Below are 16,571 nucleotides of genomic sequence, written 5' to 3' on the forward strand. Positions count from 1 at the left end.
AGTCCTGGGCATTTAAGGTGACTTGAATAATGTAATAAATACCACCACACATTGCGACATGATGAAACAAGGACTCTGTCATAGACATCACAAACAGCAAACATATCAGAAAACCAAACCCAACAAGGAACAGGAACCACCAGTACTCCAGCTATCACTCCCTAAAACCCAAAAGTTCAATTCAAGTGTTGCTGTGTACAGTCCTCTTAATAATCAAGGACTTTTGTGGAAGGTTTAATATAATTTTTAGTGGTTTTCAGTGTAATTTAATTTCAGAGAAGGTTGTTCAACAACTTCGTCTGAAAAGATATAAAACCCACACGATGCTACAATCTTTTGGAGACCTCTTTTCCCATTCCTACGCAACAGGAAGCATAGAGGTACAATCCAACGTGAATGACTACAGACTAGAAATTGATTGTGTAGTTCTTCCTAAAATCACAGGAAGCGTGCCAGATTCATATATAAATCGTGAAAACTGAAATATACCAAAAAAGACATCCCATTGGCAGATCCAGGATTTTATAAACCTCAGGTTACAGACCTTGTCATCGGAACCCAAGTATTCATTCACCTTCTGAAGAAAAGTCCAGGTAACTCAGTGGCAGTCGTCATAGCTTACCGGTATATAATTACGCAATTTTCAGTCGTAATTCCTTTATAATGACCTCAAGTGTGAAACATAACTCCGGAAGTTTTGGAGCATCGAAGAAGTAAACCACGTTGTTTATTCACTCCAAGAAAAAGAATGCGAGGGGCATTTTCAGGAGAATACCAAACGAAGCAGACATGTAAGTTATACAGTAAGCTTTCCCCCTAATGAATGACAGTGGGAAGCTCGGTAATTCGAACGAAATGCCCCTCCAGCGCTTTCGCTTAATAGAAAGAAAACTTCAAAGGGTCGTGCACTTACGGCAAGAATACACCGATTTCATTACAGAATATGAAGAACTTAGCCACATGCAATAGATTTGGTTGATGACAGCAGGAGCAGAATAATTACTACTTACCACATCATCCTGTTATTAAACGACCTAGGAGCGTGTCGTATTCGATGCCTCGGAAAATGGTTTATGTTTAAAAGACATCCTTATTGTACGTTCTAAAATCCAAGGCGACCTCTGCTATATAATGCTGAGGTTTTGCACCAAATCTAATTCATTCACTGCAGACATCGAGAAAATGCACCGTCAGGTGAATATCAGTGCACATGTCTTGCAACTAGATTCTTACTGAAACGCGCCATTGATGAAGAAGAGCGCCTCCCAGCGCATCCGTCATGCTCAAGCGAGATTTCTATAATGACGATTGTATGTCTGCCGCCAACTCAATCAAGGAAGCCCAAATTGTCCAATCTGAACTTCAGGTTCTTACAAAATGTGGAGAATTTTTTTTTTCATAAATGGTGTAAGAACAGTAGAGTGTTGCTGATATCTATTCATACACTCTAACCAATGACATTGTCAAAACATTAGGTCTCATGGGGCATCAATCCCATTTCTCATCATCAATCGATCAATAATACTGAGATTATAAATAGACTAATCGTTTCCAGAATAACAACGGTCTTCCGCCCATTGGGTTTGCTGGCTGCTGTGGTAATTCTGTTCAAAATATTTATGCAAAATATTTGGCAAGACGACCTATTGACTTCCAATCCACTTGTCGATATTTTTCTACCCTATAATGCCAGACATCAGATTATCCTACCTCCTCATCATCACTTGACGAAACTGATAATAACGAATGAACACAAACGTCTAGTGCATGCCGACAATCACTTCATCACTGCGACAAAAACCTTGGTTTCCACATTAAGAGAAATTGTTAGAAAATACCTTCAATCGTGTTTAATATGTAAAGCATCTCAAGTTTAATTTACACCCTCTCGTCCTTTCACGAATGCGGGGTTAGGTTATGTTGGCCCATTCCTAATAAAATCTGGCGGCAACAGAAACAAGTCACATATAGCATTGTTTGTTTAGCAACGATAGTAGTATAATTGGATGCTTCTGCAGTCTCCTCCTCCTCCGGCTCCCGGGGGCCCGCTCCTCCTCTTCCTCCCTAGGGGCCTTCCCAGGGGATCGCTCCTACTCCTCCTCCAGATGGGGGGGCCTTCCCAGGGGCCCGCTCCTACTCCTCCTCCAGATGGGGGCCTTCCCGAGGGGTCTTCCCAGGGGCCCGCTCTTCGTCCCGCGGCAAATTAGAATTGGTAAAGAAAGCCACATGCTTTTTGACAGCTATCATCGACAACAACGCATCGTTAACCTCAGTACTGCCATCATGACGGGCCTAAACCACAATGCTGCCAACGTAACTACACTAGCGCCAGATTTGAAACGGTAAACAAATCCACGTGCTTTTTGACAGCTATCATCGAAAACAACGTATCGCTAACCACAGTGCTGCCATCTGAACGGGCCTAAACCTCAATGCTGCCAACTTAACCTTATTAGAGCGAGAATTGAATCGGTAAATAAAGCCACGTGCTTTTTTGGACAGCTGTCATCCGCCATATTCAATCAAGAGATCACCGTGCTACCCTCTTTATCGTAGTAGCAAGCAATTTCGTCAGCTGTTATCCGCCATCTTTAATCAACGGAACACCGTGCTGCCCTCTTTATGGCTACTACCTTAAGCACGTAGTAGCAGGCAATTTGAAAAGTTCCGTTAGCTGTCATCAACCATCTTTAATCAAGAGAGCACAGTGCTGCACTCTTTAGCTACTTACCTTTGAAATGTGGTGGTGGCAAATTCCACGTGCTCTTGTTTGGAAACAAACCCACATGCTTTTTTGACATCTGTCATCCGCCATCTTTAATCAAGAGAGCACCGTGCTGCACTCTTTAGTTGAAATGTGGTGGCGGAGATTTGAAAAATCCACGTGCTCTCCTTTGGAAACAAATCCACGTGCTTTTTTTACAGCTGTTACCCGCCATCTTTAATCAAGAGTGCACAGTGCTGCACTGTTTAGTTGAAATGTGGTGGTGGCAATTTGAAAAATTCCACATTCTCTTGTTTGGAAAAAAACTCAAGTGCTTTTTGGACAGCTGTCATCCACCATCTTTAATCAAGAGAGCACCGTGCTGCACTCTTTAGTTGAAATGTGGTGGCGGCAATTTGAAACATTCCACATACTCTTGTTTTTAAACAAACTCGCGTGCTTTTTTATGACAGCTGTCATCCACCAACTTTAATCAAGAGAGCACCGTGCTGCACTCCTTAGCTACATACCTTTGAAATGTGGTGGCGGCAAATTGAAAAATTCCACATTCTCATGTTTTGAAACAAACTCACGTGCTTTTTTGACAGCAGCCATCTTTAATCAAGAGAGCACCGTGCTGCAATCTTTAGCTACATACCTTTGAAATGTGGTGGCGGAAAATTTGAAAAAAATTCTTTTTGACAGTAGCCATTTTAATCTACAGAGCACCGTGCTGCTATCTTGCGGTCAATTCCGTCAGCTGTCATCCACCTACTTGCATCGCAAACCTCAGTGCTGCACTCTTAAGTTGAAATATGGTGGCGGATAACTTAAAAAAATTACAGCAGCTATCTCTCAACGCTAATTGCACAAGATGGCGGCTATACATGACTCCTTGTGGGTGCTTACGCAAGATGACTGCTATACATAGGTTCTTATGAGACTCCCTTGGGATACTTGCGCAAGATGGCGGCTATGCATAGCTCCTTATGAGACGGCCTAGGGATGCTTGCTTAAGATGGAGGCCGCTGTTATGAGACGGCTTGAGACGCCCAAACGATGCTTGTAACCCATGCTAACAGATTGACTGATATTTTATGTTTATACGATAACTTGTTCGAGTTTGTTTCCAAACAAGGAAATGTGGAATTTTTCAAATTGCCGCCACCACATTTCAAAGGTATGTAGCTAAAGAGTGCAGCACGGTGCTCTCTTGATTAAAGATTGTGGATGACAGCTGTCATAAAAAAGCACGCGAGTTTGTGTCCAAACAAGAGTATGTGAAATTTTTCAAATTGCCGCCACCACATTTCAACTAAAGAGTGCAGCACTTTGCTCTCTTGATTAAAGGTGGTGGATGACAGCTGTCCAAAAAGCACGTGAGTTGTTTCCAAACAAGAGAATGTGAAATTTTTCAAATTGCCACCACCACATTCCAACTAAACAGTGCAGCACTGTGCTCTCTTGATTAAAGATGGCGGATAACAGCTGTCAAAAAAGCACGTGGATTTGTTTCCAAACGAGAGCACCACATTTCAAAGGTAAGTAGCTAAGGAGTGCAGCACTGTGCTCTCTTGATTAAAGATGGGAGATGACAGCTAACGGAACTTTTCGAATTGCCCGCTACTGCGTGCTTAATGTAGTAGCCATAAAGAGGGCAGCACGGTGTTCCGTTGATTAGAGATGGCGGATAACGGCTGATGAAATTGCCTGCTACTACGATAATATTAATCTGTATACGTGTTTAACTTTGTTGGTAATCATTGAGTACCGTGCCTACCGGTAGTTCTGGCGAATATCTAAATTTAGGCCTAATTGGAATTTTCATTTCTATTTGTGCTTAGTAAGAAGCTAGGATACGTACGAACATAGTTTTAACATTATTGTAGTGCAGTATAGTAACTTATTAGAAATTAGACTGCCTATTCTACAATTTTGAGTAGTTTTGCGAATTTCGAACTTTAATGGTAACTTTCTTTTATGTTTTTTCTTGTTAATAACCTGTTGTAATTAGAATACGTCTGATCGTAGTGTATTATAGCATCTTATTAGAAAGTAGTGTGTTTATTCTATTACTGTGAAATATTTGTATAACATAGTACCGATTCTGTGGTATCAGTAGTAACCTCTTACTAAAATTCTGTGGTTGTAATTAGGGTAGACTTAACTGCAGTTAAGAATTGTGTAATTCTTGTGTATTATTCTCTGTTTCCAGTAATTAACAGCAATTTTCATCGTGTTAGCGCGTTGTAGGAATAAAAATAGTACAATTAAGTAGTATTGTAGTGTAGTAGTAGTCTATATTAAATAACTTACTGTTGTGTGTTCTTTGTGAACTAACCTAGACAATATTTCTATCCTTTCATTTTTATTTTGCACAGAATAAGTTATCTTATTTTGCCTTTTATTTTCATTATTTAGTAAAAAATGGCTAAGCAGTGCGAATGTAATAACTGTAGGTGTGGCCAGACATTAAGGAGTATGAGGGAGGAGTTGGAGAGCTTAAGGGAGATAATTAGGATACCCTCAGAGGACAGGAAGGAAAGCAGGCCTCCAAACAATGTACAGGATACAGTAGGTGTTATAGAGGGATTGGAAGGAAATGGGGGAATTGTGGAAGACAGGTGATCTAATGTTTTAATGGGAAGAATATTATAGGCTAAGGGCTACATTCAGGATCAAAATTCAGGGTAGGTGTCGGCGAGAGTCACTGCAGGCAGAACAACCGAGGGAAGATGAGGAACAGGGAACTGTCGCCGAGAAGTTTGGAAGTAGGAGAAAGGGAAGAGGTAGGAAAGGGTAATGTGGAGTAGTGGATAGGAAAAGAGAGGTGGAACAGGGTCATAGGATGGAGAAAAGGGAGGAGGAAGTAGCTTCAGCAGCTGTCAGGAAAGATAGGACTGACCAGGAGGGGAGGGGATCAAATGAGTTGGGTATGGTTGAGGCTCTGGTCATGGGGGATTCTATCGTTAGACATGTCGGGAAAGTGTGTGGAGGAAAGGGTACCAGGGTAGAGTGTTATCCAGGAATTAGGTTAAGGCAGATGTTGAAGAAAGTGGAAGAGAAGGAGGACGGAAAGGAGAAGGTGGTAGTGTTTCACGTTTGTACTAACAACGTAAGACAAGCAGGTATAAGTACCAACATAGTTGGGGATGTGTGGGATCTGGTAAATGCAGCACGGATGTAGTTTAAGGAAGCGGAGATTGCTATCAGTGGAATACTCTGTAGGAGGAATACTGACTAGAAGGTAATTGGGGATTTAAATGAGACTATGGAGTGGGTATGTGGGAAAATGGGAGTGAGATTGCTAGTTACAAATAGGTGGGTAGGAGATAGGGATCTGTGCTCAGATGGCCTTCGCTTAAACCGCAGTGGTACATATAAGTTAGGAAATTTATTTAGAAGGGTTATAGGGAGGTACATTCAGGGAAACAGGGTGCGCTAGACAGCGGTGTTAAGGGAACAGGGAACTGGAAATCAAGTAGGGATGACATAAAACAGTTAATGCTCAACTGTAGAAGTATTGTAAAGAAAGGAATAGAATTAAGTAATTTCACAGATATATACTTACCAGATATTATAATAGGAGTTGAATCATGGCTGAGAAATGATATAATGGATGCTGAATTTTTCTAACGAAACTGGAGGGTGTATCGTAGAGATAGGATAGGAAAGGTATGAGGGGGAGTATTCATTCTCGTGAAAGAAGAATTTGTAAGCTACGAAGAAGTTAAAGATGACAAGCACGAAATTCTAGGGGTAAGGCTCATTTCTAAAGATAATATGCAACTAGATGTCTTTGGACTGTACAGACCAGGAAAGGGTAGCGCAGATGCTGATTCAGAATTATTTGATAAGATAATCAGCTATGTGGGAAACAACGGAACGTGATCGTAGCGGGTGATCTCAATTTACCAAATGTCAATTGGGAAGGCAATGCGAACGACAGGAAGCAAGACCAACAAATGGCAAATAAGCTAATATGGGAAGGACACCTGATTCAGAAAGTGACGGAACCTACTAGAGAGAAGAATATTCTGGATGTGGTGCTGGTAAAACCAGATGAGCTCTATAGAGAAACCGAAGTAACAGATGGTATTTGTGATCACGAAGCTGTTTTTGTGGTAATTAAAAATAAATGTGAAAGAAAGGAAGAGATTAAAATTAGGACAGTTAGGCAGTACCATATGGCTGATAAAACAGGCATGAGGGAGTTTTTAATAAGCAACAATGATCGGTGGAAAGCGGTAAATACAAATGTAAACAGACTCTGGGATGGGTTTAAAGCAATTGTTGAGGAATGTGAAAATAGGTTTGTACCTTTAAAGGTGGTAAGGAATGGTAAAGATCCACTATATTATAACAGGGAAGTATAAGAAGGAGGTGCAGGTTGGAAAGGAATAGAGTTAGAAATGGCTGTACAAGTAAGGATAAATTGAAGGAACTTGCTAGGAAATTGAAACTAGCAAAGAAGTCAGCTAAGGATGACATGATGGCAAGGATAATTGGTGGCCACACTAATTTTAGTGAAAAATGGAAGAGTATGTATAGATACTTTAAGGCAGAAACAGGTTCGAAGGAGGACATTCTAGGAATAATTAATGAACAAGGGGAGTGTGTATGCGAGGATCTTCAAAAGGCAGAAGTTTTCAGTCAGCAGTATGTAAAGATTGTTGGTTACAAGCATAATGTCCAGATAGAGGAGGTCACTAAAACTGAGGAAGTATTAAAATTTACGTATGACTGCAATGACATTTACAGTAAGATACAAAATTGAAAACTACAAAAGGTTTCAGGGGATATACTGTAACAGTAAATATGGTCCTTTGATGACCACGAGAAACGCAGGGCGTGTAGCGTTCTGATTGAAGTGCATACAGAAGGGGAGGATTTTTCTTTGAAGGAAATTTCTAAGTTTTTCTGAATTTATTAATAAGTTCAAAATCATATCACCTCTGTACAGAAGAAAGAGTGAGAAGTGTTTTTTCCTCGTCCTAGAGCTGGCGATGTCCCAGATTTCCGGCTGCTCCGCTCCTCTTTGCACCATTGAACCACCCGTCCTCCCTCGATGGAAGTTCTTGAAGGTTTCGAATTTCTAGAAGATCCATGCGATGTCTAGAAGATCCATGCGATGTAGAAGTAGGGGCGTTGAAATAGGCCACGCAAATGATAAACGTGAACGAACACCGTTAAGCCATGGACGTGTTAATGCGAAAAGCGTCTTCTGCACAGATGAGAAAAAGACATAGCAATGGTTTTAACAAGGTTCATAACACGTAAGAACTGTATAATTGAAGAATTATCACACGGTATAATGTCACTGAAATCTATCCCGTGTTATGTCATTAATCATCTGAAATGAATTCTATGTGGCAAAGTTTCACTAAGCTCGAATAAGCACATAAGTTTAACACTCGGAAATTAAACTCATAAAATGAATAACCACTTGAAACTAGTTGTCGAATGTCAATAAAGTAATAAATAGAAACCCACAGTTTGTGATACTTGGTATAATCTGAAGTTATTCCACACGATATACTTCTGAGTCTGAACACTGTTCAATGAAATCAATTGGATTGAAATGAAATAAGAATCTTTCACTCGTGAAGTTAACCTTGTTCACGCATGTAAAAAAAGTGAAATTGATAATTCACCAACAGTCCTTAGTTCGGATGTTCGCAGTATTGAAACTGCACAGTTCTTAGTTCGAATGTTCGTAGAATTAAAAATGCACAGTTCAAATACACAGTCCACAGCCCATCATCTACAATACATTTACACAGTTTATAGTCACTAAGTTCAAGTTAAAGCTGTACTCAATCACTTGTTAATGTTTGCCACTTGAAGAATTCTAAGTTAAAGCACAGTCATGTTAGTGAAATATCTCGAAATTTTCAATCACTCTGTAAGGATCATAGGTTATAAACTTCATGGTTCTGATCCGTATTGAATTGCAAGTACAATGTAATTATTAAATTAATGTAGTAATGGTCCACCTTTCCATACTATAATATAATTTAGAATATTACATATTATAGTATTGAAAGGTGGACCATTACTACATTAATTTAATAATTACATTGTACTCTGTAAGGAGCAAAGACTATTCCAAACCCTATCACTGTCCATAACATTAACTTTGAAAAATTATCGCAAGTCTTAGACATTCATTCAGAATAAACAATCACTTGATGATATTAAGAGTTTGATGAAGCACAATTTCTATCGCTCTCCGTTGGAGCAGAATTCTATCACTCTCGATTTAAAGAAACTTGTATAAGTCCACACTCGACGCTACGGAGTTAAAGTCCAGGACTCGAAGAAATATGACAATCACCACACGTCGTATCGCAGTCTCCGCGAGCCGACCGCTCGCTGTTAACTCCACTGAGAAACACACTGGTCTGCTAAGCGAAGCAGCTCTCCATTCATACCCGATTCACGCCCTAAAACATGCCTTCACATCTCGCTCCACAACTTCGTCGTCTCGTGTCGGATTTTAATCAAACCTTGCAGAAATGCAGATAAGATTCCGAGCTACACGATGGTGTGGTTCGTTTTGTCTAGTCGTTATCGCAGGGAAAGTTATTATCCGAAGAAACTCAAGGAACATTCCATACTAGTCTAGGCTCACTCTGTGTTACGGTGAGGCAGGCTGTGACGTCACTCCGCTCTACGTCACACACAGCTGTTGCTCGCTGTTCCAGTCTGCCTTCCGCTGCTGGGCCGGCGTGCAACGCGAAGTTTTAAATTTAATTACGGGGACTTAGTTTCGTACCTGCTGTTCCCGGTACAATACTAAAGACAATGTGTTGGGATATAGTACCATATCTGAAGTACTTATTTGATTATTGTTTGGCCGAAGGAGCTATACCAGATGAATGGAGAGTTGCTATAGTAGCCCCTGTGTATAAAGGAAAGGGTGATAGACATAAAGCTGAAAATTACAGGCCAGTCAGTTTGACGTGCATTCTATGTAATCTTTGGGAAAACATTCTTTCTGATTATATAAGACATGTTTGCAAAATTAATAAATGGTTTGACAGAAGGCAGTTTGGGTTTAGGAAAGGTTATTCCACTGAAGACCAACTTGTAGGATTCCAGCAAGATATAGCAGATATTCTGGATTCAGGAGGTCAATTGGACTGTATTGGGACTGACTTATCTAAGGCATTTGATAGGGTAGATCATGGGAGACTACTGGCAAAAATGAGTGCAATTGGACTTGACAAAAGAGTGACTGAATGGGTGGCTATATTTCTAGAAAATAGAATTCAGAGAATTAGAGTAGGTGAAGCTTTATCTGTCCCAGTAAAAATTAAGAGGGGAATTCCTTAAGGCAGTATTTTTGGAACTTTATGTTTTCTTATATATATGAATGATATGTGTAAAGAAGGGGAATCAGAGATAAGGCTATTCCCAGATGATGTTATTCTGTACAGAGTAATAAATAGGTTACAAAATTGTGAGTAACTGAAAAACGACCTCGATAATGTTGTGAGATGGACAGTAGGCAATAGTATGATGATAAATGGGGATAAAAGTCAGATTGTGAGTTTCAAAAATAGGAAAAGTCCTCTCAGTTTTAATTACTGCGTTGATGGGGTGAAAGTTCTCTCTTGGGATGATTGTAAATACCTAGGTATAAATATAAGGAACGATCTTCATTGGGGTAATCACATAAATATGATTGTAAATAAAGGGTACAGATCTCTGCACATGGTTATGAGAGTATTTAGGGGTTGTAGTAAGTATGTAAAGGAGAGAGCATATTTCTCTCTGGTGTGACCTCAACTTGAGTATGGTTCCAGTGTATGGGACCCTTACCAGGAATACTTGATTCAGAAACTGGAAAAAATCCAAAAAAAGCAGCTCGATTTGTTCTGGGCGATTTCGGACAAAAGAGTAGCGTTACAAAAATGTTACAAAGTTTGGGCTGGGAAGACTTGGGAGAAAGGAGACGAGCTGCTCGACTAAGTGGTATGTTCCGAGCTGTCAGTGGAGGGATGGCGTGAGAGGACATCAGTAGACGAATAAGTTTGGATGGTGTCTTAAAAGTATGAAAGATCACAATATGAAGATAAAGTTGGAATTCATGAGGACGAATTGGGGCAAATATTCGTTTATAGGAAGGGGAGTTTGGGATTGGAATAACTTACCAAGGGAGATGTTCAATAAATTTCCAATTTCTTAGCAATTATTTAAGAAAAGGCTAGGAAAACAACAAATGGGGAATCTGCCACCTGGGCGACTGCCCTAAATGCAGATCAGTAGCAGTGATTGATTTAAAGAGGGCAGCACGGTGCTCTCTTGATTAAAGATGGCTGATGACAGCTGTCAAAAAAGCACGTGGCTTTGTTTACCGATTAAAATCTCGCGCTAGTAAGGTTAAGTTCGCAGCACAGAGGTTTAGGCCCGTCAAGATGGCGGTACTGAGGTTAACGATACGTTGTTGTCGATGTTAGCTGTGAGAAAGCACGTGGTTGTCAAAAAACCACGTGGATTTGTTCACCGATTCAAATCTCGCGCTAGTGTAGTTAGGTAGTCAGCATTGAGGTTTAGTCACGTCAAGATGGCAGTACTGAGGTTAGCGATGCGTTGTTGTCGATGATAGCTGTCAAAAAGCCCGTGGCTTTGTTTACCAATTCAAATTTCCCGCGGGAGGAGGAAGGGGCCCCTGGGAAGGCCTCCCGGGAGGAGGAGGAGCAGCTTGCCCTGTGAGCCAGAGGAGGAGGAGGCCGCAGAACCATTCAATTATACTACTAACGATAATTGAAGAGGGGAAATGTCAAACGTTCTAAGTGCCAGTTTTTGAAAAATTATTTTTATTTCACAAATACGTTGTATGGGCCCAGGAGCATATACAGTACCTAGCCGGGTTCCAAGAGCCAATACACGGACTAAGTAGTTCAAAGAATTTGTAACAGATAGGGATGTTCTAAGAGCCATGCTGTACCGCCATCTCTTGTTCCAAGTGCCATGCCCCTTTTTAGGAGTGTTTTGTTCTGTGTGTTGAGAGCGAGAAATTGTATGTGGTTAGAAAGTACCTTAATAAATATAATAAAACGTTGTTTATAATGGAAGGAGAAAAGTTTAGATCGGGAAAGGTAAAACATAACTGCAGAAAAGAACAAACGAAGAAACGAATATCCTTTCCATGTAGCCTACTTCCAATAGAGTCAAATGGCTTCTTTGATTTTTAGAATATAGCTGATAGTCTGTTAACAGTACATAAGTGCAACATATGAAAATGCACAATGCTTAAAGTATCTCAGTCTCATCCATCTCTAATAGCCATTAGAAACACTCAGCGTAGAAGGTTATGAATATTTTAAAGAGAGGAAAATCAGTGGTTGATATACAGCAAGCTGTGCTTCATCTAAAAGATCAACCCCGTTTATCAGTTGAAAAAAAGGACCTCTCAACAATGTTGCCATTCCTTCCTCAAGAGCACAGAGAGTTTTATGAGACATTACTTTTAACCCCTGTGTAAAAACTGAAAACTGTCAGTTGTCAGGAAAGAATATGAAGATTGATAGGCATTTTTTCTTAAATGAAATACATTTTTGAACATTTCTCCTTCATAAGATGCAGTATTTTATGTATAATAAAATTATATAATGTGTTCCTGCTAATAATTTATGTTATTGCCATTATTATATCCTTCTAAACATTAAATAAAGTGTAGCAACAGGTTGAGTGGCACTTGTAACTGACTCGATCATCATGTGGCACAAAGAACGTTCTTGTCGTTAGTGCTTTGTTTCTCCTAAACCATTGTATTTTTGGGAAAGTTTTATATTACAAAAGAATTCTGTAGTAGGAACCTGCCTACATACGTATTTTTGATGGAATAAATTATATGCAAACAAGGATAGACAGTTTTTCCTTCTGTAAAATTTAGGAAATCTAGAACGTTTGACATTTCCACTCTTCACTTCGACACCTTGAAGTTATAACAGATCTTACAACAAGTGGCTTCTTGGCAGCACTACATCTTTTCACATTTTGAAGAGGAGATCCCTCCACGATATATAGCGACAATACAACTAACATTGCTGTAATTAATAGAGAAATTGAAAGACTCCTCGTGACAAATGATTACGGACAAGAATTCATGAAAGCTACCGCTTCAGTGCGATTGACATGGCACTTCATTCCACCATCTCAACCCCACTTCGGAGGCTTATGGAAGGTTGCCATAAAATCTATAAAATATCACCTCAGATGCGTAATGGGAACAAAATCACTTTCTTTTGAAGAGCTGACCACTTCAGTTACTCAAATCGAAGCATGTATAAATTCAAGACCTGTAATCAAAGGTAATGATGATTCGTTGGACCCTTCATATCTCACCCTTGTTCAGTTCTTGATCGGAGAACCCTTCACATCCCTGCCTGAATTTGATATTGAGTCAAAACCGATTAATAGAATCTCCAGTAGGCAATACGTACAACCGCAGAAGCAACATTTCTGGAAGAAATGGACGAATGTGTATCGGAAAACCTTACATCAGCGCAACAAATGGACCAGAAGCCCTGGGACTACGGTTCTCATCACAAACGACAACTTACCGAGTATGTGTACCAACTGTAGTGTGTTGAAAAGACTGATTAATAAACAGTGCATTCTTCTAGTAGAAGAATAGGTAGAGTCATTTTCAAGAGACAAACATAAAAAGTCGTCAAATTTCTTATAAATTATTCTATTTATTTCTCATTTATGTTACTTCTGTATGGACAGACAGAAACATATTTATAATATCATGTTACTTCTGTCCATAGATTTCAAATTACATTTATTTATTCTTTTATACTTCTTCTAAAGAACACGTGCTCTTTGGCGTGCTGTATGTTCATCGTTATGTCAGTACCAGTGCTTTTACGTTCATTAGGTGTAGCAATCATCGTTTTCTTCCTACATATTAACTAATGCTAATACACATGTTTATTCTAGTGGTAACAATCACATTCATTTCCATCCCATGTCATTTTTCATGCCATTTGTTTCATTACACCTCACTTACGACTTTCATTCTTGTTCGATATCAATTACTATTTAAACAGTTAATTTGATGCCCTATTTCTGCGTAATATTTGTTTCAAATTGTGTTGATCACCTTGCTAATATTGCTAGGCCAACATGTTTGTTCACAGCTACCAGCGTCAGTATGGTTGTCTGGATTCTTCAATCCTCAGTCGTTTCTCACAGCTATTATGCAGGCCACAGCACGCAAGAAATCACTTCCACTTGATAACATGTGTCTTCTGTGTGATGTTACGAAAATGTTCAAAGATGATAACACGTGAGTCTTAGTGTTTTACTTTGTTCTGGATTTAATATATTTAAATGTATTTAGAAAGGCAGAATGATGTTGTAATAATAATACATTATTTAATTTCGTAAAGGGTAATACGGCAGTTTCAATAGGGGCACAATTAGAATAATTCTTGCTGGATTGAGATGGTTTTCTTTCTCATAGGAAAAGCTTACATAAAAGCTAACTCATGAAGAACTAAGTATTTGTTTGCACGAAACAAGGGAAATCTTCCAAGATACCAGGATGGTACGTTTTAAAATAAATACCAATTCAGTTGTTTCTGGTTGTGTCAAATGATTCAGGAATCATTCCTTAACTCTCCCAAACCTATAAATATATACTTGAAGATATGATAAAGTTGTATACTGTATGTAATTTCACAGTGTTTGATTCCCATCCAAGTCGTGGATTTTTACCTGATCTGAGGACTATTCCGAGGTCCACTCAGCCTACGTGATTACATTTTACAGGAGGCACCTGACTATGAAATGGTAGCTCCGGTCCAGAGCGCCAAGATTGTTCGTCGTGCTCACCATACGACACCTCGTAACCTTCAGGCCACCGGGCTGAGCAGCGGTCGGTTGGTAGGCCCTGGCCCTTGTGGTCTGTAGTGCCATGTTGGTTGGTTTGGTACGGAAGAGAGGAAGAATATGGAAACGCTATACTTTCACCTACAAAGAGCATGAAATTCACGACTCAAAGCCTTCATTCCTGGTAATGAGTAGATTCTTGGAGCAAATCTTGGCTCGCCAAAGAACTGAAGTGTGTGGAAGGACATTCTGTTGCGTCAAAAGTGAGTAGCGAGGTCAACCCAGGACGGGGTAAGCATCGATTGACGACCGACAGAAACAGCTCACCAAACACGAAGAGGCCGCGTTGATAGGCGTTGAGAGTCAACAGGGCAGAGCTGTGGATACGGGAGAAGAAGCAATATGCCCACAGCATGGAAAGAAAGTCCTATAATGCAAGGTCATGCGAGCTACTGCTAAGAATCTGTCAGCCACTTTTCCTTTCAGCTGTATAAATTCCTGCTGCATCATGGCAGCGTAAGTAATATCGCCGGAAAGATTAAAGCGTTTTCTCTCTGGAAATATCCATAACATGCGATATCGATTACAGTGAAGTTTTAAAAAGCTTTCTCTCGACCTGGTACTTCATGTCACTTGCTTATTATCTCGCTTGTTTATACGTTTGTTTATTTACTTCCAAGGATGGAAATATCTATAAATATGCCGCATGAAGGATAGTTAAAGTACGCAATGTTTAACATTGGATGTAGAGAATGTTTTATCGACTGAAGCAAAGAATAGATTATTGTGTATTTAATCTGCGTATGCATAAATTTTCTAAAAATTTATCATTCTCAAAAACTACTATAAGGAATTACGTAAAACTTTAATTTATTCAAAATTAAATTAATAATCCCACGAAGGTATCATACCCATGATTAATATACTCTTTAAATGTAACAATTTGGTCAAACTTGTAATTTAAGTTTTCAAAAACTGCACACGTTTGAATGAAGAAAATGAAATTCTATAGTATTGCAATTGTAATCACACTTACAAATTCCCTATTCACTTGTGTACTATAGAAAAAATAGGGATTCACCTCCAAACATTTAATTAGGAGATTGTTTCTTCTTAGTGAATGCATTGTCATTTAAATTTACTTGGCATTCTTAAGCGCAACCACTGCATAACAGCCTGGCATCAAAAGTGTTATACTTGAAAGAAATGTGGGTAAAAGGAGAAAAGAAGTGAAGGTGAAGACAAGGATACAGAGGATGACATAATTATTTCCCCAAGTGAAGCGGTTATATAACTACTGTAGAAAGAACACTAATCACTCGTAACAATGCCGTGAGTATTGCTGATCCTCAGACCTAGTACGGAACATAGGATGTGTAAATATAGACGGTGTACAACAACAACAACAATCAATACTGATCTGCATTTAGGGCAGTCGCCCAGGTGGCAGATTCCCTATCTGTTGCTTTCCTAGCCTTTTCCTAAATGATTTCAAAGAAATTGGAAATTTATTGAACATCTCCCTTGGTAAGTTATTCCAATCCCTAACTCCCCTTCATATAAATGAATATTTGCCCCAGTTTGTCCTCTTGAATTCCAACTTTATCTTCATATTGTGATCTTTCCTACTTTTATAGACGCCATTCAAACCTATTCGTCTACTAATGTCATTCCACGCCATCTCTCCGCTGACAGCTCGGAACATACCACTTAGTCGAGCAGCTCTTCTTCTTTCTCTCAGTTCTTCCCAACCTAAACATTGCAACATTTTTGTAACGCTACTCTTTTGTCGGAAATCACCCAGAACAAATCGAGCTGCTCTTCTTTGGATTTTTTCCAGTTCTTGAATCAGGTAATCCTGGTGAGGGTCCCATTCACTGGAACCGTACTCTAGTTGGGGTCTTATTTATTTATTTATTTATTATGGCTTCTTTCATGTGGCGAAGTTAGGGCACACGGCCCTCTCTTACACTTAACCACAATAAAATAACTAATATTAAGGTTACCTATTACTGAT

General features: G+C 39.5%; 1 protein-coding gene across 1 annotated transcript in view; it reads left to right on the top strand.

The window, feature by feature from the left end:
• Window positions 1-16,571, top strand: part of LOC136863901 (dynein beta chain, ciliary-like) — a 5,220,903-nt gene that overhangs the window by 5,050,964 nt on the left and 153,368 nt on the right. Inside the window, exon 80 of the mRNA XM_068226514.1 lies at window positions 13,861-14,009. Coding sequence (XP_068082615.1) covers window positions 13,861-14,009 — 149 coding nt within the window. The remainder of the gene's footprint in view (window positions 1-13,860; window positions 14,010-16,571) is intronic.

This window comes from Anabrus simplex, chromosome 2 (genome assembly GCF_040414725.1).
Source record: "Anabrus simplex isolate iqAnaSimp1 chromosome 2, ASM4041472v1, whole genome shotgun sequence".
Taxonomy (NCBI): domain Eukaryota; kingdom Metazoa; phylum Arthropoda; class Insecta; order Orthoptera; family Tettigoniidae; genus Anabrus; species Anabrus simplex.